Source organism: Phoxinus phoxinus (assembly GCF_949152265.1).
Source record: "Phoxinus phoxinus genome assembly, chromosome: 16".
Taxonomy (NCBI): Eukaryota; Metazoa; Chordata; class Actinopteri; order Cypriniformes; family Leuciscidae; genus Phoxinus; species Phoxinus phoxinus.
In genome coordinates, this window is record NC_136891.1 from 33,341,546 (window position 1) to 33,366,093 (window position 24,548).

The 24,548-nt window shown below is 38.9% G+C and overlaps 1 protein-coding gene across 7 annotated transcripts in view; it reads right to left on the reverse strand.

Moving 5' to 3' along the window:
• sash1a (SAM and SH3 domain containing 1a) overlaps positions 1-24,548 on the reverse strand; it is a 297,141-nt gene that overhangs the window by 80,281 nt on the left and 192,312 nt on the right. For 3 of the 7 annotated variants that reach the window (XM_079639436.1, XM_079639434.1, XM_079639431.1), the window contains exon 2: positions 3,159-3,230. The exons of 2 other annotated variants lie outside the window; for them this stretch is intronic. In XM_079639436.1, the coding sequence (XP_079495562.1) occupies positions 3,159-3,230 (72 nt within the window). Of the gene's footprint in view, positions 1-3,158; positions 3,231-16,608; positions 16,701-24,548 lie in introns of those variants that run through there. 2 more of the 7 variants (XM_079639441.1, XM_079639432.1) reach the window with 2 other exon arrangements.

Sequence of the window (24,548 nt, forward strand, 5' to 3'; positions counted from 1 at the left end):
CTTAATAACAAAGGCTTTGCACTAAAGGTATATGCTAATAATAATAAAAAATACTACAATGTACAGTTGAACTCTCTGATCTTTAGTGTCTTGGCAATAGTGGTAATGCTGAACATGTCGATTATGCTGGTATGAGGGAGATAAGAAACATGTTTGATGCTGGTTTTCCACTGACTTCATCTTTGTGATATTTTCACAGAGTTTCCCACAGCAAGTCATAATGAGAACTGCACAGACCCATAGCAATGAATAGAAGCCGGACAGAATCTTTCACATCCTCATTGAAGACCCACGACAGCAAACAGTTGTTCCCCACACATCGGACTGAGCAGCATATAGCACATAACACAACTTCTATTGAGCTGGTGTTAAAGGAATATTTCGGGTTCAGAACGCGACAGCACTTGTTGTATAACATAATGTTGATAACCAGTCTCTTTATTTACTCCACAGCCATTACATATTTAAAACAGTAATATTACACACTAGCTAAAGTTTAAAAAATGGGATCACAAAGAACATTTTATCCTCAATTCTTTAGTTTATCTGTATATCCACAAATTTATGTTTCTGTTTTCTTATCCTTACATTTCCATTGTTCTTTTGTGTAAAGTCAACTGCGTTTCTCTGAAACTGCAATCGTGTGTTGTTCAAAAGTGTATGTTTATGAATATTAATATGCCTGTCGTCGGTGTGACAGATTGGCCGTGTGTAAAGCTCCAATCAGAACAACATTTTTCTTGAATGTAACGTCACTCTCCAGTGGATTGGTTGCTATGGCGACGGGCCTGTTTGTTGTGGGTGGGAAGCAGAGAGAGACAAACACCAGCATCTGGTGGACCGGCCGCTCGTCCAGGACGGTGTGGCGCAACCCTGCATAGCATGTCAAGGACAAGCATTTCGCCACCTTGGAATTATAAGGTTCTATCTGCATTCTGACTGGTTTTGAGATATTGAGCTGTAAAGTTTTTGCATTCCATTCGACTGTGTAGAAAGAACCTTTTTATTTTCTAAATAAAAAGTTCCAAAATGTAGTACACAACTTAAAAAACAACATCACATAATGTAAAGAAGTGGTCACAGAATAAGAATATGTGAATAACTAAATTTGTACAAAAATGTCAGATAGAACCTTATAATTCCAAGGGGACGATTTGTATTCATTGTGCCTTTGAGACATTTTTAAACTAAATTGAATTTAAAGGAATAAAAAGTTAAACTCAGCATTTGTGGCGTATTGTTGATTACCACAAGGAAGTGAATGAGGCAAATTTTGGAGGATTTAAAAACAGAAATGTGAGGCCTATAATCTTTTTTTTTTTTTTTTTTAAAGTTATGTTAATTTTCTGTTTGAGCGGTTTAAATCATATATGCAGTTGCTTTATGGTTTATTGCATTACCTTGGTTGTAATGGCAACATAGTTGATTATAAATCTCATAGAAATGGTTAGTAAGTAATTTTTCTTCTCACTAAAATCATGTTAACGTATATTGTTCACATCTTGTGGCTATACTATTGAAACACTGAGTATTGTATTGCTTACAGTTTGGTCCCTTTCACTTCCATTGTAAGTGCCTCACTGTGTAACCCAGATTACAATTTTTAACCCCTTAAAAGGTAGGGTAGGTCAGAATTGTCTAAAAAAACTTTTATTCAAATTTGTTTAAACTGTCTTTATATACCAATACATAATTAAAATGCAAGTACTGTGAAATAGAGAGTATAAAAACTGAGTGACTCTAGTGTATTTAATCTTCAATAAACACAGCTCATTAATTCCATTCACTCCCACCTAAAAACCAATCACTTGTTTCGTCCCGAATGGAATTAATGAGCTGTGTTTTTTGAAGATTAAATACACTATAGTCACTCAATTTTTATACACTCTAGTTCAAAGTACTTACATTTTAATTATGTATTGGTATATAAAGACAGTTTAAGCCAATTTGAAAAAAAGTTCTTTAGACAATTCTTACCTACCCAACCTTTAAGCGGCACCTCCTTTTTTTAAATAGACATGAAAATGCACAACGAGGCGCTAAGCGAGTATTTAACGCTCAAGCGCTGAGCGCTCTGTGTTTTTTACAGGTCGCCGAGAGTTGAAGAATGTTCAACTTTGGGTAAAACGCCGCGCTCATCACTGTCACTTTTTACCCAACCGACCAATCACAGTGGAGGAGGGGCGGGACTAATACCACACCGACCAACGGATATTCTGTATCATAGCAACGAAGCGTCTCAACTGAAGAAGAAAAACTGTGCTGCCAAAACGCTCTCAAGCGCACACAGCTCGCGCTTTGGTGGACACACTCCGCCTAAGAAACGACCAGCACAACACAGACTCCAACACAAACTCCACATAATGATAAAAACAAAACAAAAAAAATCTGCTGAAGCTCGTGAATCGGCCAAACGTGAATCGGATCAACATAGGCAGGGCTTTTAAATCATGGAGAAACCTCTGCTTTGTTTTGGGTATAAAAACAGACCCGGAGTTGGCTTTCATCCTATTGGACAGGTAAGCTAACATTACTACAAAGCATGCAAAATATATTTATATTTTATATTTTGCACGAGCACTCGCTTGTAAACGTATTGCGTTGCAATCTGAAACATCACCGCTAGAGGCCGTTGAAAACTACATATAGCCCCTTTAACTTTACATTAAGTAAATCCACTTTAAAAGCTAGTTACTCCTGGACAGCGATGCCATTGAAATACACAGAGCGACCGCAAAACGGAAGTTCAAAGTCAATATTCTAAAGTGGCGGCGCCCTTGTTTCTCTGGCGCATAAGGTCTATAGAGCAACTACGCATTTGACCATCATCTCTTAATCCTCCTTTTCTACAGAGAAAATGAAAAGAGGAAAAGGAGGCGAGGTAGGGAGATGCAGAATCAGCAGGCGAGAAATTGAGTTGACTACCTGCCAAACACAAGCAGAGGGGAGGAGGACAGGAGCGGTGGAGGGGAGGAGGACAGGAGCGGTGGAGGGGAGGAGGACAGGAGCGGTGGAGAGCAGCAGACCGCGGGCCCGAGGCGCTTGGCTCAGGTTTGTTAGTGTGTCTACAGTAGAGCGGGGGAGTGAGGAGCGCTCGCGGAGGCCGTCGACTGTCACAAAAACATGCCAGGGATATAAACACTGTATGCCATGGGTACCTGTGTGTTCGAGTGTGGGTTGGACAGATCTGCTCTTTGCCTCAACCACAAGGGACAGACCACAGCTGATCTCTATGGAAACAGAAATAATATTTCAGCCGTGGGTTATGAACACTGAGTTCCACAGTGAGGTTGATTACTCGCTGACAAAGACTCACTGGGACATGCGATTAGATAGATAGATAGATAGATAGATAGATAGATAGATAGATAGATAGATAGATAGATAGATAGATAGATAGATAGATAGATAGATAGATAGATAGATAGATAGATAGATAGATAGATAGATAGATAGATAGATAGATAGATAGATAGATAGATAGATAGATAGATAGATAGATAGATAGATAGACAGACAGACAGACAGACAGACAGACAGACAGACAGACAGACAGACAGACAGACAGACAGATATATAGACAGACAGATATATAGACAGACAGACAGACAGACGATAGATAGATAGATAGATAGATAGATAGATAGATAGATAGATAGATAGATAGATAGATAGATAGATAGATAGATAGATAGATAGATAGATAGATAGATAGATAGATAGATAGTTTGCACGTGTAAGGAAACAGCTCCCTCTGGGGTCATGAATGCACACACACACACACACACACACACACACACACACAGACGGGAATGTGGTAAATGTGTAATTTTCCCCATTTTTCACCAACAAAATCAACAGCTTTAAACACAAAATGTCTTTACCAGGCTGACCATAAAATCTCTCTGAGTTTACAGAACAAGAGTTTTACTGGTTACAACCATCATTTAAAATAAAACAGTCTACTCACATAAAACAAGACACAGTTGTTATTTCTAACAATTTCACAGACAGATCAAACCGGGGTCCTTAAGGTTGTGGTTAGGGAACATGAACACTCAAATATGGGCTGATGCAAGGAAGTATTTGAGGTCAGACGCACACACACATTTGCATTTGTGAAACTCATTGCCCTTAAGCCAGTAGAGGAGAATCTGCTTTATGAAACATAGTTTTGACTTTAATTTCTGATTGGATGAGGCTCATTAAAAGCCAGGGTAAAATGTAGATAAACAAACATCTACATCTCTGACCACACATTGTACCTGAGGGGGAACAGGGAACTATTACTGAACATGAAACTATGATGTCTTTAATCAAGTTTCTGTAACTGTCATTATATCAAATTAATGCTTTGCAGCATTTGCTTACTTGTGGTGACACAAACTGCCTCTAATATCATAAGTTATATTACTTTTATCTCTAGCCTTTTCCTAAATAAAAAGCCTGAAAACTAAAACAACTCTTGTTTTAAATAAATGATAACTACAACTAAACAAAATTAAAGGCAGGGTATGTGATTTGTTCCAGACATTTTGTTGTTGTTGTTATGCTGGTTGAAAGTCTCTTTACATCCTAAAAGCAATCAATAAGTTAAAGGAACAATATGTAGGATTTTTTGCCACCAGGGGTCGCTAACCTCTTACAATACAAGGCGTATATTGATGACGCAAAGCATGAAGCGGAATTATGGATCTTGTCGTCAAGCTGATGGATCTTTTATGGATGAGTGAATACATTGATGTTTTTAACATGACTGTGGTATGAATCAGGGCGCGACTGCTAATGAGAGACGTAGCCTATACCAGCGCCACACGCGAGTCCCGCGAATATAAAGGAATATGGACATTTTATTCTACCGAACTACACGCAAGTGCTGAATTAATACTCACACAGGTCAGTTTATTAGACTAATTAAACTTGTGAGGTAACGCAGCGCTGTTCACTCGCTCTAACGTTACACTATCACACTAAACGGCATTTGAGTGTGTTGAATGTTGTTAGTTAGGTTGTTTGTTGGCTAAATGAGACTGGCAGCTCCTCTTTGCTCTGCGATGTGTTTTTCACTGCGTGAGAACATGGTGTGTGTGTGAGAGCAGTGTAGCTTGTCGGACATAGCAACAGTAACTAAGGGGGGCGGGTCTTTGTGAACGGTCAATTCACAACACATACACACATGAATATGTTCTTAACATCGTTCTGATTGTCATTAATTTGCAGTATTCTAAATGAGTGGCCGCGTGCACATTTGCATAAAACACGCCCAGACCATCTCCATATATGGGCTTTATGCACACGCTTTCCTTACAGCCTTTAATCACTCTCGTCAAACTTGCCGCTGTTTGCAGACGAGCTCTCGCCCGAACCTTGAGCAATGCCAAGTGTGCCATTCTCACCAGTTCTCACAGTAAACACCTTTTATACAGACCCAGATCACGGACCTCTTATTAGCTAGATGTACATAACCACACACATACACACACACACACTCTAAAGTTTGGGGTTTGTACCAACGATGCATTTATTTGATAGAAAAATAGTAAAAACTGTACAAATGTGAAAAATTACAATTTTAAATAACTGATTGCTTTTTTAATATATTTTCAAATTACTCCAATTGCAGGTTTCAGTGTCACATGATCCTTTATAAATCATTATAAAATGCTGATTTGGTGCTTAAGAAACTTTTGTTATTACTATCAATGTTAAAACTCTTAATATTGTTTTGGAAAACCATAATTTTAGGATTCTTAGATTAATAGAAAGTTAAAAAACAGCATTTTTTTTTTTTACAATGTAAAACAAAAAGTCTTTGCTGTTACTTTTGCGCCCTGAATAAACTCAGAAGAATAAAATGACCCAAACTTTTGAACAGTAGAGTAGGTGCAAAAAAAGTTAATATGAGAAACACACATTACACCGGAGAGAATCCACTGCACTGTCCTGCTTTTGAGCTAGTAGGCATGATCAGAAAGCTCCTGCTCTATTTACTCAGGCAGACACGCTCTGAGCGTTTGATAATGCCTGGGGGAGACGAGAGACGGGTTGGGCTTTGATCGCGTGCAGTTCGAGAGATCACAATCTACTCCACAATAAATCATGTCAACAGTGAGCCAGCCAAGATCAACTCAAGACCTTCCTTATTAACTCAGTGCCAATGCTGATGTCAACTATGGATAAATTATGTTAAAGGTGAGGTGTGTATTTAAAAAAATATATATATTAATATATAATAAATGCTCATATCTCAGTTTAACATGCTGAGAAAACCAAGTAATCAATTTGTAGATTGATTTCCCAGAACAGTCTCAACCAGTGGACTATACCTGGTTGTCAAGTGATGGAAATCGGGCTGTGTTTAAAGGGATAGTTCGGCCAAAAATGATATTAAACCCATGATTTACTCACCCTCAAGCCGTTCGAGATGCATATGTCAATCATTTTTCAGACGAACACATTTTCAGTTATTTTAGAAAATGTCTTAGATCTTTCAGTGGTTATAATGTCAAGTTATGGGGTCCACCTAGCCTGGTTCTACCAGACTCTCGTACATTTCATTTTTTACAGAGAGTCTGGCCTCTCTCCATTGACAAGCGTCTACTTCCTTGAAGGCGGGTCCTCTGTTGAAGTTTAAAACTATTTGGATCTGCCCAGAGTCACTCTGGATCTGCCATAACCAATCGCTAACGTTTGGTCGTGACGTATGACGACTCAAACTAGCGCACAACCTCAACATCATCGTTCTCAGCCACTCCCTCTGTTCGCTGATTGGACCTGCAAAAAATTTATCGGAGAAAACCCAAGAATACACCGCAATCCCAGACCTAGTACTGAAGGAAAATGAAAATTGAGCGGAAGTACGTAGGAGGGCGGAGCCAGGCTAGGGTCCACCCCCTTCAAGTCCCAAAAATGTGCATGCATCCTTCACAAAAGTAATCCATCCGGCTCCAGGGGGATAAACGAAGGCCTTCTGAGGGTAATCCGTGCGGTTTTGTCGTAAACGTCACGACGCTTCCTACGCTACGTCCTATGTCCTACGCCGGCAACCATCTCCCGTGAACGCGGGTCGACCGTTGCCGGAAGCCAGTTATTTTAATTTATAAAGTTTTAAATATGTATATTTTTACGACAAAACCGCACGGATTACCCTCAGAAGGCCTTCGTTTATCCCCCTGGAGCCGGATGGATTACTTTTGTGAAGGATGCATGCACATTTGTGGGACTTGAAGGAGTTGGTCCCCATAACTTGACATTATAACCACTGAAAGATCTAAGACATTTTCTAAAATAACTGAAAATGTGTTCATCTGAAAAATGATTGACATATGCATCTCGAACAGCTTGAGGGTGAGTAAATCATGGGTTTAATATCATTTTTGGCCGAACTATCCCTTTAAGGAAACCTGTCTGAAAACTTATTTTTTAATATATCTACGATATTATTGTTTCAGTCTAACAGACATTTTAAGCTCTTAAAAAAAGATAGCATGTGAACTGGACTTCATGATGTGTAAAGTGAACAGTAGCCGGGCGGTGAAAGTGAACGTTGAGTGTGTTTGGACTCCTGCGGCTGTGGGCAAGAAAAGGGGAAACCGAAAACAACTCTTTTAATGTTTCAATCTCCGCTCCCAAAACACCTATTCCCCCTCAGGTAGTGTTCTTCTATTAATATACTACTGCAGCCAGACGCCAACACACACACACACACACACTTAACTCGCCGCTGGGGGTGGAGGATGAAAGGGAAAAGAGTATATAGGTACAACTCCGCTGGCACTGATCAGGATGGGCTTGACTTTATTGGCACCATTATCCAGGCTTTTAATGTGCGACTGATTTTCATAAACACATCAGACTCAGCGGGAGCGTTCAGACACACAATTAGACTTGGCTGTTACAGCAGGCAGCAAAATAACAATCATTAGTCCACAGGGATGTAGATGCTGTGTCAACATCTTTGCAGCTACATGTGGTCCCACCTTGTGTGTGTGTGTGTGTGTGTGTGTGTGTGTACTTGTACAGCTATCTTTGTGAGGACCAGTTTGAGTTTTAGAGCATTTGAGTGAGGACAAAGAGAGTAAAGTGAGGACATGTTGGCCGGTCCTCAGTTTCTGAGACCGCTTTAAAGGACAGTTTGAGGGTCAAGACTTGGTTTTAGGGATAAGGTTATAATGAGGTTAAGGGTCGGTTTAGGGTCAGGGTTCGGGTTAGGCACTCAGTTGTGATGGGTAAGGTTAGAGTAAACTGCTAGAGATTGCATTGTGTCAATGAATGTGCTCATAAAGATAGATGTAAGAGTGTGTGTGTGTGTGTGTGTGTGTGTGTGTGTGCACTGTAAAAAACTAATTGGATTAACTTAAAAAAGCAAGTTACCTTGTTGCCTTAAAATTTTGAGTTCGTTGTAATTAAACATTTGAGTTAATACAATGAAGAAGAATGGTTTAATAAACAGAAACTCAAAATAGTGCGTTATCTTCACACATTAGTTATCGAAGTTGATTTGACAAAAGATAAAAAGTTGTTATAAAAAATCATTAAAATATTTTTTTACAGTGTGTGTGTGTGTGTGTGTGTGTGTGAGTGAGAGAGAGAGAGAGAGAGAGAGAGAGAGAGAGAGAGAGTGAGTGAGTGAGTGAGTGAGTGAGTGTGTGTGTGTGTGTGTGTGTGTGTGTGTGTGTGTGTGTGTGTGTGTGTGTGTGTGTGTGTGTGTGTGTGTGTGTGTGTGTGTGTGTGTGTGTGTGTGTGTGTGTGTGTGTGTGTGTGTGTGGATAAGCAACAAAGTCTCTGTCTTTTAACTGGAAAAATCTACGTATCATCAAAACACTTCTCTGCCAGATTACACAATGTCTAAACTCCTTCAAATAAACGAACACTGTGTGTTATGTCTTCAAGGTCTAAGCAGAAAGAGCAGATTTCAACATAACTTTTACTTCGAGTCTCTGTGGCAGGACTCAGGAGAACTGTCTGAGCTCACAGTATTGTGGGTGTCCTTATTTTATCTCGTTTCACTGTTTCATGTATTGATTGTTATTTTAGCAAAAACTGTCCTCACAGAAATACAGTCTGACCAGTGTAATCTGATTCATGAGAAAATGACTCTTATGAACAGATTATTGCCAATTTAAATCGGGATGGCAAATCCTAACTCACTGAATGCATCAGAACGGTTACTAGTCAACATCTAAATATCGTCCTATCTTTTAGTCTGTATCTTTCTGTCTGTCTATGTATCTATTTGTCTGTATACCTCTCTGTCTGTCTATCTAAAGTATTTATTGAAATAAATATAGTTTATTACACATTAGGCTCATATAGAGATAGATGTGTGAGGTCCACACTGAGACAGTGTTTTATTAAGGAAAACGAAGCTTTTTGAAAACGCTCTCCAAAGTGGATAAATTTGAAAACGCCGTTTGCCGTCACGTTGTAGTGTGGACTGTGAAAATTGAGGTATTTGAAAACGATAAAGCACGTTTAGTCATGTGACGCATATTGTACCGATAGATATTGATGTTTATACCGGTATTGTGTCTGTTATGTGCTATTCACTTTCACACAGTTGCTAAATATGTTGCTTTTCATATCACAATACTGCACAGATGACAAAATTGAATCGCATTTCTTGTCCTGCGGAAAAACATGAGAGCAGTTGCGTTTAGACCACACATATAATGCTGAGTGAATGCGACCAGGACGCATCAGACAATGGCGAGAATTCAAGAATTGCGTGAATAAATTACTTTATTATATCTTGTTCCGTCTCTATCATATCATCTCTATCATCACATCTCAGTATCATCTTTTATGAGGGTTTAAGGATGCGCAGTAGGGTGAATTGACCCTTTGCAGGGAGTTTGATTGACAGGTGATCTGACCAATCATACTTCGCCATCCGCCATTTTGTCGGACAAAGCGGTCAGGAGAGTTAGTAGATTAACATGGAGGATGTGAGCTTGAGAAGCGGAGTGTACTGACGTCTTTCCGCGGTTAAAACAACATTCCTTCTGATGTTCATTCATGTTTATTTGATGCTATAAATGAACTAGAAGGAAGAGATGATCGGTTCACGAGCGGCTTTAACTGAGGCGACACAGCGATCGGTCACACACATTAAAGAGCCACAAAACGCTATTTATTGTTTACATTTCTTTTAAAAAATTATCAAATTTGAAAGGTGCGATGTTCTCGTCAGGGCCGTAAAACACAGAGAAGTGACATTGTATGAGGATGATGGAGAAACACACACATTAGCTTCGGTTAAACAGGCGTATAATAATTTGGGTAAATGTGTAATCTAGATTTATGCCTATTTTTTCACATCTTCACGGACACAACAATGATTCCCCTCGTGTGTTAATATGTTTCCTTGTAATAATGTATGATTTGCAAAAATGAAAACTGCGGCGTCTGTTTAGATTAGAGAATCAAAGTGTGTGTGTTGTTCACACGCTACATAATGGCCAAGCACGCGCTCTTAAAATAGCATATGACTAACGCGCGGCGCCGCTGTCTTTAGACTCGGTTTCTCCTGGTCAGTGGAGGAATTGTTTTCTGAAACTGCAGAATATCACCAGGGAACGTTTGCGCCGGAACACACTCCTCTTTTCACTGAACCGCCCCCCCGAGCGCAAGTTCATTCCCTAATTTACCGACGTGCGTCTGTGGAGGGAAGAGTCCGCTGTGCGCGGGTGCAGAACAGGAATGATACATGCGTCGGTGTATAAACTCAATTGCGCTGGGTCCAAGATACGGCCCTCAGTGTGTCTGTCAATCTATCTGTATACACAGTTTTTGACCATACAGTAGTTTCTTGAACTAAATTTAGTGTATTGAATATTATAGACAGACAGACTAATCAGACCTGAAAACTGGCCCAATAACTAAACTGTACAGTTCAGGAAAGCAGGGCGGTCAAACACGTGGCAGTCGGGGCGATCTCTGCTGGCATCACTGAGGCAGACACATTCAGCATGGGCCATTTAGAAAGCACATTTTTCAGGTTTAATCCACACACACACACACACACACACACACACACACACACACACACACACACACACACACACACACACACACACACACACACACACACACACACACACACACACACACACACACACACACACACACACACACACACACACACACACACACACACACACACACACACACACACACACACACACACACACACACACACACACACACACACACACACACACCTGTGCTGCATATTATAAACACATACAGTATGCAAATCGGGAGTCCAGAATCAGAACTAAAGAATAAAATACATCTGCTAACAATACGGCCCTGACATCACTAATGCTTTCCCGATCTCTTTATCCTTTTGTTTTTTAAAAATACACATATATTTGGCTTATTCTGAAATTGTTTTGTTTCTATATCTTTCCAATATCCAGTAGTTATGCTATAAAAAAAAACACTGCAACCGTTGAACTGACACTGCATGGTGTCCTCCATAGTATTTTTTAAATCATGAAATCTGTTGAAATAATTTGTGATAACCTGACACAACATATTACATTCTGTCCGCCCCCATGGTTTGCCTGTAAGATGAAGGGATGTGTGTGTGTGTGTGTGTGTGTGTGCTGGTACAGGCCTGTGTGCTTGACTGCCACTACATGACACTGTTGTTGTGGCATGAGCTCATTATTGAACAGCATTTCTGTCAGTGAACGAAACAAAAGACAGTCCTGTCTCTCTCACACACACACACACACACACACATGCACACTCATATGGGCAGCATCAGAGCATTAGTGTGTGCATGTGTGTGTGTAGTGAATGCTGTCAGTGTGTAAAAGGGTGGACAGCAGGAGAATGGAGTGTGTCACACTTCATTGTCCTCACACACATGTACAAGAGACGTGACTACACCGACCGCACACATGCAACCAGTCTGTGATGTGACTGTATGAGTTCATGAAAATTAAAGCACCACTTTCGGTAAAAACAATGCATAGATGTCATGTTGTGGTGCAAAATAAAAATATGAGTAAAAAAAAAAGAATAATCTTACCTAGGGCTGGGCGATTTTTCGATTAATCGATTTTTAAAATGTGGTCGATTCAAAATCGATTCTCAAAGGCCAAAAATTGTTTTCTTTTTTCATATTTATTTATCTATCACCCAAAAGCCAGTATTAGTTTTCCTACACGGTTCATAGGCTTGCAGTCTCCATGTTACAGATAATGCTGTGAGATTTTATGTTAGTTTTCTCTTAAACATAAAATAACCTGATCCTGATTGATCAAGGCATGCGACTGTTCTGACTTGTTATTCACTGTATGCATTTGAAGTTGAGTTTTAATGTACGCAAGAGTACCTAAAATAAAAAGAGTTTAATATACAGGTTTGTGGCTAGATTTCTTTTTATTAATGAACCACAAAAAAATATATAGGATTTGTATTAAATCTATTCATTGAGTCGAATTTAGAATCGAAATTGAATCGAGAATCGAAATCGAATCGAATTCAGAGCTTGCGAATCGAAATCGAATCGAATTGGAACATCTGAATCGATACCCAGCCCTAATCTTACCGACCCTAAACTTTTAAAGGTACTATAATTAAACATACTTTTGTCCCCCCCCCCCCCCCCCCCCACACACACACAAAACTCATGTAAGGCTTACAATTTGAAGTGCTAATAGTGAAGTGCTTAATTTATAAACATAAAGAGATTATAGTAGGCATATGTCGTCATTTAACTAAAGTAAATGTACATGTATGTGAAGAGAGAATGAAATGAGTTTCTTGTTCAGTGGGAGAGAGATTTAGTTCACTGAATAGAGTTTCAAAACTGTGTCATTCTCCAGATGTGTGGTGACCTCATTCAAACCTAACATCATGCTTTACAGAGACTCAAACAGCAGTGAGTGAACCACACTGGCTTATAAACACACACACACACACACACACACACACACACACACACACACACACACACACACACACACACACACACACACACACACACACACTGTATCCTAGTGTGTGCTGGGTTGCTGGGATTCTTTGCTGGCGTATTAGTGACTTCGTTATCTGCACTGTTTTCCAGTGAGAGGATCTTCTAGAGTTTGTCATTGGACTGTAAGCCAATCATATCACTTCATTTCACATCAGTGATGTACATGGGTGTTTCTGTTCTGCAGTGGCACACACATTAAAGCCATGAAATTGTGCATGTGAGGGTGTGTATGTGTGACTTCATTCAGATGTGCATGAGTAAAACATACAGTACAACAGCCAACGTTAGGTTTTAACATGTTAGCCCATCATATTCCAAATGCTGGGTTGTTTTAACCCAATTTTGAGTCAAATATGGACAAACCCAAACATTGGGTTAAAAATTTAATTTAAAAATTTTACCCAACGGTTGGGTTTGTCCATATTTGACCCAAAATTGGGTTGAAACAACCCAGCATTTTTTAGAGTGTTGACAATTTTTCAATCTTGATTATATCAAACACATACAGAAAGTGAAGACAGAAACCCCTTGGGGAAAAGCAGAAAAATAATAATAAAAATAATAAAATGAATAGAGAAAGGCGGAGATGAACACGGGATGGGTATGAGAGTATAGCTCAAGATCATTGGATTGGTCGGCAAGATATTGAAAAATGTTTTGGAAAGAAGTTTGCTCTGCATTTCTTTGATCAAAAATACAATGCAAATCCAAATGTTTTCTGTTTTAATATTAGTTCAAATGCTATTTATTCCTGTGATGTCAAAGCTGAATTTACAGCATCATTCCTCGTCTTCAGTGTCACATGATCCTTCAGAAATCAGTAAAATATGATGATTTGCTGCTCAAGAAACATTTCTTATTATTATCAATGTTGAAAACAGTTGTGAGAAATGTAACATTGTAAATTAATGTCAATTTTGATAAATTCAATGCATCCTTGCTGAGTAAAAATTAATTTCTCAACAACAACAAAAAAAACTAATTTTGAACAACAGACAGACAGACAGACTTTTCCCCCAAAAATAACATCCCTAAAATAATCCATAAATATGGTCCGCTCTGTGTGTGTGTGTGTGTGTCATGTCTACAGCAGAGGAGGATCGGAGGCTTGATTATACGTTGTCTGCCACTCCTGTATTATTGGAAATGACATCATCAGGCTGATGTTTGGGTTAAAACACAATATCTACAATGTATAATTACAAAAAAAAAAAGTAAAGCTAAGAATATAACTACAGCAACGTAGGAAAATCACACAGGCAGGAGTTGCCAAGAGTGGCTGTCAGCAGGTTGCTATGCGGTTGCTAGGGTGTTCTGGGTAGAGTGTGTGAGTGCAGCCCCAAGATATTCTAGATTCGACTCATGTCCTTTTCAAAGTTTGTGTGTGTGTGTGTGTGTGTGTGTGTGTGTGTGTGTGTAGCTGTGTGTAGCTGTCAATGATTTAGAAAAGTAATAGCACTCCTCTTCTCAAAAAAGCCACACAATTTGAGGTATCTTTTATGTCACAAACATTGTGGGATGTACTGGATTGCAATACTTAGGATTAGAGGTTTGTCCGAATCCTTGACCGTAAGCATGGGCAATAATAACAGTGATTGCTTTAGCAGACCCCACTGATACACACTCATGCACATGACTCTGAGCGAGGACAAGCTGTCATCATTACTACAGCTTTGAAGACACAGACACAGGTGATCAGTAACGCAAACACAGATCCGCTGCTCCCGCGGGCCGCGTACACACGTCTCTGCATGCAGAACAATAAAGCCCAGCACATTCAGGAGAGGAGACTGCACAATGGACCGTAGCAGGAGCAGCCGGCGAGCAGGTACCGGCTTGCATCGCCATGGCAACACACCGCTCTGATCAGGATGGGATACAGTTATGATGATTTCACTACCAGCAGTTAAAGCAAATCTCTCTCTCTCTCTCTCTCTCTCTCTCTCTCTCACCTCTCTTTACATTTATTTTTATTTTTTATTTTTACATGTCAAATTAGCTTTATTAGCATGACTGTGTATGTTGCCAAAAGCATCAACATATTATATTTAAATAATAAAACAAGCAAATAAACAAAACATATAGGCCTATGTATAGATCATGTCATATGTACCTCTCTCTCTCTCTCTCTCTCTCTCTCTCTCTCTCTCTCTCTCTCTCTCTCTCTCTCTCTCTCTCTCTCTTCATGTAGTTTGAGGAGTGTTTCTGACTTCTATTTGATTCGTCTCTCCCTCCCAAAGTCTCTCCTTTCTATTTTAATCCTGAATTGATCCAGATGCTGTTGGACGTCTTCCAGACAGGAAGTCAAACACAAGGGGCTTTGTATATGTATACGTGTATGTGTGTGTGTGTGTGTGTGTGTGTGTGTGTGTGTGTGTGTATGCTTGTTAGTGAAATTTCATTGTCGGTGCGAGAGCTGTCGTCACAACACAAACATAACTTATTGTCTAACTTCCTTTCCAGTTTGAATACTGGGTTATCACGCGTGGCTATACATGGATGTGTGTCCGTTCCTGTGTGTCAACACTGAAAATAAATTCATATTTGTAAGGATTCTTACTTGTGCAGCAAATGACACTATATATATTTTTCTGTCTGTGTATCTTGATCTGTTTGTGTTGTACTTTATGAACGGCTTTTGTTGCTTGTAACGAGATCATGTGATCACAATATGAAGTAAGTTTCTTGTTTGTCAAACATCCATGCCTCATAATTCTTTTACTTTCACACACTACTGTTGAAAAGTTTGGGGTCGGTAATATTATTTAACGTTTAGAAAGAAGTTTTTAATCCTAACCAATTTAATTTATTTTGAAATGTAATGATGACAAAGCTATATCTTATTATTATCATTATCAATGTTGAAAAACAGTTGTGCTGCAGAATGAACAGTTTTTGATGTAAAAAAAAAGTGGAATAGAACAGCATTTATTACAACTGGATTTTTGTTTTGAAAATGTAAAAGTCGTTCCTTTCAATGTAATGCATCTTAAAATGATGAATAAATGTATTTCTTTCTTTCTTTCTTTCTTTCAAAAATCTTATTGACTTTTAAAACTTTTCACATAGATGTCATGTCTGTATGTTTGCTACGTATTGAATATCCTACCAGCCAAAAATGTAAAATTGAATTCCAGAATTATTAAAACAATGTTCCTGGGTAAATACAAATAAACCACATAATATTATTTTGTCCCAAACAATGGAAATCCATTGGACAGTTATAGTGCATTTCCCACATAGACTTTCGCTGTAAGCATGTAACTGTCAACATTACTTTTTATTAATATTATTATTATTTTACCAACTGAAGGATGAGAACAGAATTTGACATTTTCTGTGGTAATTCATAGAACTTGTGTTTGTATCTTCAACACGAGACACAGCGGATGAACTTCTGAAAATATCTCCCGCTCACACAGAACGCAAACACACTGACACACACTGTATGACACGAGAGAGTAAATCTCTCAACTTTCTACGACTCCAAACTATGAATGTTAGCAGCCTAGTATTATATTTGCCAGAGTGCAGCAACTCTACTTGAAGTTAATCTCTTGAGAATAATCAAATATTAATATTAAACACAGACTGCGAGTTTGAGAAGGACTCACCGGTATAATTGAGATATTTGCTGTAATGTCACTCAGAATAGACAGGTCTCCCTCCTTCTTTCTTTGTCTTTCTTAATTTCTTTTTCTGTTCTATCGCTCTCTAAACCTCCCTCCTCTTTTCCAAGTTCCCTCCTCCCTCGGTACAGCCTCTCTCTCTCTCTCTCTCTCTCTCTCTCTCTCTCTCTCTCTCTCTCTGGACAGAGGGGAATATAGAACAATGCATGGCAGTAGAGGAGAGCTGAGGGCCGTACATAAGCCACGACAGAATCATCCTCTCAGGTTATCAACATATCAGCACGCACATAACACACACGCATGCACACACACACACAACATATCAGCACGCACATAACACACACGCATGCACACACACACACAACATATCAGCACGCACATAACACACACGCACACACACACGCATGCACACACACACACACACACACAACATATCAGCACGCACAAAACACACGCACACACACACACGCATGCACACACACAACATATCAGCACGCACAACACACACGCACGCACACACACAACATATCAGCACGCACATAACACACACGCACACACACACACAACATATCAGCACGCACATAACACACACGCACACACACACACACACACAACATATCAGCATGTACATAACACAGTTCTCAGCTGCAATGGGTCTTAAAGTTCTGACAATAAGTATGCACACACACACACACACATGCATGTGCGCGCACACACACACACACACGCGCACACACTCTTGTACATCAATCTTTATGAGGACATTCATTGACACAATGCAATCTCTAGCAGTTTACTGTAACCTTACCCATCACAACTAAGTGCCTAACCCGAACCCTGACCTTTAACCTCATTATAACCTTATCCCTAAAACCAAGTCTTGACCCTCAAACTGTCCTTTAAAGGGGTCTCAGAAACTGAGGACCGGCCAACATGTCCTCACTTTACTCTCTTTGTCCTCACTCCAATGCTCTAAAACTCAAACTGGTCCTCACAAAGATATTTGTAAAAGTACACACACACACACACACCACAGCTGTGTTCCCAATGGAAAGAGCGCTGCAGTGAAACATCTCTGACTGGAGTGTAGTGTAACTGGGTTCAGTTGGGCTAGTGCTGATTGGCTCCAGTGGGATGACTGGCGTTTCCTGTTACTGTTAACCACTGCCAGCATCCTCCCTCAAACTTTAGAACACAGCCCAAAGGCAAACACACACACACACACACACACACACACACACACACACACACACACACACACACACACACACACACACTCTCATGTATACATGACCCACATACAGAGAAGGGTAAGAGTAAGGGAAAGTATGATATTTCAAGCTGGACAAACAGCAGTTGCTGAAGTGAGTCAAAGAACAGTTTATTCAATGTAAAATAATGAGTGAATGTGCAGTTAAAAAATTAAAGAAGTAAATAAATAAATAAACAAGAAAGACAAGATATTAATGAAATCTTTCAAATCATTTGGTTTACTTTTCTAAACAATGAGTAGAAAAATACCATAGACTTACAGTCATTCATAGTGACCAGAGTATCATAGATCACACACACACACACACACACACACACACACACACACACACACACACACACACACACACACACACACACACACACACACACACACACACACACACACACACACACACACACACACACACAGGTCATTGCTTGGTGGTTGCTACTATATATATATAATTTTGATTTTTGTCTCCATGCTCGGCCACCCACTGAGACACTGATTGATGGTTATTTCAACATTTGAGATAATATGAGAGAATGACTACATGTCTATCATGCAATCTTGGTCCATGCCATGAGTAAACCTATTTAGGAAATAACATAAAGTGTATAAAATGAGCTGAAATGATCCAATAATGATCCAATTGACAGAGCTTCAATCACATCTGATCTGCTTTTCTGAAGAACATTTGCTTGGATGATTTAAAGAAGCTCCAGAAAACCCGCCAGAAAAAGAGTGAGCATTTTGTGTAATTGCAAGGAAAGAGAACAGTGGTTTTGAGTAATCCGGCCAAAGAGAAAAGCTTGCTCTTTCAAGGAATGCGAAGAGTCATCCCATGAATTATGGGTAATAATAGCATTTCTATGCTCTAGTTTAGATTTAAACCTCTGGTATTAAGACACTCTACATTCAGTCCTGGCTCCTCTATGTCTACAGATCCAAACAGAAACACGGAACGATACTAACATCGGCATCTAACCTAAAGCCCGATCAAATAACATTAATTAGATATGCAAGCTTGTGAATACGGATTATACAGGGACATACAATACCATACAACCACACAATTTACTTCGCTTTCTTAGTGGGACATACAATAGATTATTTCTATTGTTTTATAGTATATTGATTCTATGGTTTTACATGTGGTATTATTTAATGGATTTTTTTCCCCCAACTAAGGCTGTCCTTAAATGTCCCCGAACTATTGCCAAGAACACACACATATACACACTGAGTGTATTCATTCGATACCCCTGTGTTTTCAGTCCTCATTTGAACAAAAGCTCTCATCAAATTTAAACAAGCTCTGTCCTACTTACTCCAATTTATATGTAAATGAGTGTGTGTGTGTGTGTGTGTGTGTGTGTGTGTGTGTGTGTGTGTGTGTGTGTGTGTGTGTGTGTGTGTGTGTGTTAGGAAGAATGTGGCTAGGTTAGGTTTGACAAACTGTACGATTGGTAATTGTGTTCATTCTGCAGTGTGTACCAACAGTGAGTGTGTATGTGAGGGATGTGTAAACACTGATGTTAATGTATGTGTGTGTGAGATCCCTGACTGCACACACACAGTCCTCTCCACTCGTACGGTCTCTCTATAACGACACACACTGATTGGCTTTCGTGTCTGACAGCAGGAGTGGTGCAGACGACTGACAGATGGAGAGAGAGAAATAAAGGGAAATGTGGCACTAGGTGGCAGCAGAGTATTATGAAAATGAAACTAACACACATATCCTAACATACATTTGATCATGAATTCAAAGCAGAACTCAAACATTTCCTAAAGCTGTTGTTCACCATACTGTCACATAGATACATTATAAAGCGCATGCAATAATGCATAAACATTATGCCTGATAAACATAAAGAGGACAGAACTTATGGATCATTGGTTTAACAAATATATATATATATAAAGTGACAAATGACTACCAATCAATATTTCTGACTGCTGACATTTCACACACACATTTTGATAAAGTGTGCCCTATCTAGGCATGACGTAACAAGTTTCCCAGAGCAATTGGTTTGTTCACACTGAAGACAAAACTAAGAGGATCACATAAGACGATCAGATCGATGTTTAATGTGAGCAATTTTCGGGTTACAATGTCGCACAAACAGAAACCCATAGTAAACGGTCGTTTTTTGCACTGTAAAAAATTAAACCGTGATTTTTTTCGGTAAAAAAACGGCAGCTGTGGTTGCCAGAACTTTACCGTCAAAAATACGGTAGTGACGGTATTGGTTTTACAGACTTAACTTAAAATATACAGTAATAAACCCCGTTCTATTGAAGTATTAATATCTGATAACCACTAATCACAGCAGCGATGAGAGTCTCATGATCAATCAAAGCTCATCATAAGGAGCTCTTCCACAAGAAAGTTAATACTAATAGAAGCTGCACAGTGTCATTCACACAAACACCATCATGGTAACACACATTCAAGTTTAAAAATGCAATAAACATTAATTTAACAACATTAAATGTAACATAAAACCCTAATGTACATAACTGATCAGAAAAAACTAAGAAAACTATGAAGAAACATACACTGTAAAAAAAAAAAAAAAAAAAATTCTAGTGACTGGTCACATCTAAATTTTTAAATTGGCCTAATAAATTCTGTAAAATAAATTGAATTAATTGTTGCAATAGTCTGTTAACATTGGCTCAATGAGAAATAATATGTCAGACTAATTGAAAAATGTAGATGTTACCAGTCACTAGAAAATTTTGACTTGGGGATGTAATTTTTGTTTACAGTATAGTTATTTCAACAAAAATACATCAAATGTGAAGTGTCACACAGGGAATTGTGGGAATGTCAATTTACGGTTTTTCACCGTAAATTATACAATGAGTTGTTCTTTTTCACTTTCAAAAACTGTAAATTTAACGGTATTTTACAGTAAAATTACATTAAACGTACCATTAGATCTATCACAGTTATTTACCGTATATAGTGCGGAAACTTTATGTTAACCAATTAACAGTTCTTCACTGTAACATTTTTACCGTTAAAATCACGATAATTTTTTACAGTGTGGTTAAGTACGACAGGTTAGAGATTGTCTCACCTAATTAACAGTACCTAAAATATAATAATCATAAATAAATGTTAAATAACCATGTACTGTGTAAGCTACTCATGTGATCAATGCTTCAGACGTTCTGATCTCAGCCAGCGTTAGAGAGACGGAGCAAGACAAAGTGAGATAAAGTGAGAGAGAGAGCGGATAAGAAGTATTGCCATCTGTCTCAACCTGTCTGTGATTACAGGAGCAGCGGACAGGAGAGATCTCCAGAGGGACCGCACGACGGATAGAGGAGGAATCGCGAGGTAAAGGGTGAGAGTCAGGGGAAGAATAAAGGACCGGAATGAAGTGAGGGATGATTTAGAGAGGAGAGAGAGAGAGAGAGAGAGACTCCTGAGGATGGTCTATCAGTCAGACTGGAGGAAGAGAGAGAAGACATCAGTTAAACTTAAACTAAAGTCTCTGGCTCAACCCCAAGTGTATTAACTGGCCAATATAGTATGCAAGATTAATAAGATCCTCCTAAACCATTGTCCAGTCAAAATAGTATGCCGAAGATGTCCAGATGCCGAGTTCACACTGAACTATTTTAGGCCCGAGTGTCACTCACCGACTGGTTTTGGTGAGATATTTGGCATGCCGTGTGAATGTGTTCTGATGACCGACAGCCAATGAGAGAGCAAGAAACAGGACAGCGGGATGTTCGGGGAGGAGTTATAGACCAGCATATCAGTATTTTAATAGATATATTTACAATTATATCAAACAGAAACAAGTCAAGTCATCTTCATTTATATAGCGCTTTTAACAAAGCTGCTTTACAGAGATAAACGTATAATTTAAGGTAACAGATTGTTTTGTCTTTATAGCGGTTCTTGAATAAAGATATTTTCCAGCTAAAGTTAGTTTTGATTGATTCACTTCCGTCGCAACGATCATTAGTTATTAAATTAGAGACCGCTAAGACGACAGCGTTCTCTCTACACAGACTTTAAACTGAACCTGTGAGAAACACTGATGACGCTCACGTGCGCATCAAGAATTAATTCTATAGTTATGCGCATTTGAATATATGTGCGCAGGTTTTGTGCCAAATCAAGCCTTAACAAACTACTTCTCTTGCCTATAAATTTTGATACAGAATTGTATTTTATTTTATCACTTCGGGGTAGGCTACGGGAACCAAATTTTTAGCACAAAGCACAGACATTTGCTTGACCACATTGCAAAATTATTTATTTACTCCCAACTTTTTTCGCAGAACACACACTCCTCCTGCATAATCTGTTTTTTTTTCTTCTCCTTTTTGCTGCAAATCAGTGCACAACAATTTGGATAATTTTTGATAACAATTTCAGTCTCGCGCAAGAACTCCAGTCTCACGCACGCGTGATCCTGCGGTATTTCCTTATCATGTTTGCGGACCAGACAGAAGTGGTCAGCGATTCTTTCTTTTGTAAAGTCATGCAGTGTGAAACCTCCGGTCGCCGATCCACCGGTCAGTGTGAACACAGCCACTTTTAAGCAAGCCATTTTTAAGAAACTGCTGAAGACGTATCTTTTTCGGCAGCACTTGATCCAGTACTAACACTTTCTCCTCTATTCTATCTAAAAAAAATACTAATAAAATAAAGTACTACGTTAGATTGTACTGTGAAGGGTCATAGCACTTACATACTGTTGTCCTACTGCTAGTTTAATTGCTTCTATTGTTTCTCATTTGTAAGTTGCTTTGGATAAAAGTGTCTGATATATGAATGAATGTAAACTGAATGTTACCCCAGATAGTCGAGAAAAGAACAGTGACCCGACTACTTTTGCAAATCGTGCCGTGTAAACTCAACTCTGCATTACTCGGTAAGCTGGAGTTTGTGACAGTTGTGCTTTAAATCTCCCAGTTATAGAAAATACTGTTAAAAGTTATTCCAGATTTTATAACATCCCTTCAGAAATCAGAACTACAGTATAATCAAACACACACACACGCACACACACGCACACACACCAATCTTATCTAGGTCCTTGAAAGTGACAGTTTTGTCAAAACCCAATTTCAGGTTGGATGATAAAAATAAATTCCATCAAATGAGTGTGGGAGTGTGTGTGTGTGTGTGTGTGTGTGTGTTAAGAGCGGCTCAGACTGTAATTGTAGGTGTTGTGTGCGTGTGTTATAAAATATGGATGCCATTGTTCAGCGGTCGTGGTGTTCTCCATGAGTGATTTTAATTACAGATGGAGGGATAAACTGTCCTGAAAGACTGGACTCTAGTGCACACACACACACACACACACACACACACACACACACACACACACACACACACACACACACGATGATAGATGACATGACATTAAAACGAGTCCGGGCTAAAGCCTCTTTCCGGGTGAAAAAAAATGAATGAAAAGGTAAGCCTTGGGTTAAGAAAAAAAAAGGGAAAGAAAACAATACCAATATAGAATTATTATAGTCTTCTCACTATATAAAGGCATCTGGGGTTTCTCTACTAATTAATGAAAATCTTGTTCGTTTTGAAAATGTTTTTATAATAAAGCCTTAAGCAACTCAGTGGCCCAGAAATTCCAATTAATAAAGACTCTCTCCTTCTATTCCCTTTACTGACAGACCGGCTGTTCTTCATTCAGTGAGCAATGAAAACCACTACCGGTACTAGGAAGAAAACAGATTTACAGTTAATATATATACAGGTCTATATTATTTCTACCCTCACATAAATACCACAAACACACACAGCCAAATATTTATTGATTTAGACCCATGTATGTCATAATAATAATAACAACCTTTATTTAACCAGGAGAATCACATTGAGATATTACTATCTCTTCTTCCAGCGAGACCTGGTCAAGACAGCGGCACATGTAGTTTCACACAAAAGAAATAACAATAAGACAACACCACAATTTACAACAATCAAAAGCTAGGTAAAAGCAAATCAGCTAACACAATTACAAGTGTCCACTAAAATATTTTGCAAAAGACGTTTAAAAGTGCTTAAGGTTGGAAGTGCGTCTAAATTAAGAACATTTTGCAATTCATTCCAAACCCAAGGAGCATATAAAGAAAACGCACCCGTGCCAAATTCTGACAGTACCCTCGGGACTTTTAGTCGAATATGGGAACTTGACCTACGATAATTATTTGTATGATAAATTAAAAGATGTTATGATGTTAAAGAAATGCAACAGCGAGACTCAAGCGTTCTGTTCTCATCAGAAACTAAACTCAGCTCCAGATATGAAAGCCGGGCCGCTATTAGATGTGTGACACTGGAGCCGAGCACGACAGCCCTGTCAGTGGTAAAACCATTAGTCTGACGGACAGCAAAATGAGACTATATTTCAGAAGCACTTCATTTAAATCAAGTGTAGTCTACGGCTCCCACAATGCTTTGTGTCAGCAATTCCTAATGTACAAGGATATTACCCATCATAATAACTGAGGCCTCACTATAGCCCAGGGCAACAGCAGAACATCATTTCTTCAGTTTACCACAAAAACTATGCTTTTGAGTAGTGTTTATTAAAAGAGCATACACAAGTTTATCTATTACTTATCATAGTCAGACATTAATGAAAACATTTTCATGATCAGAAAA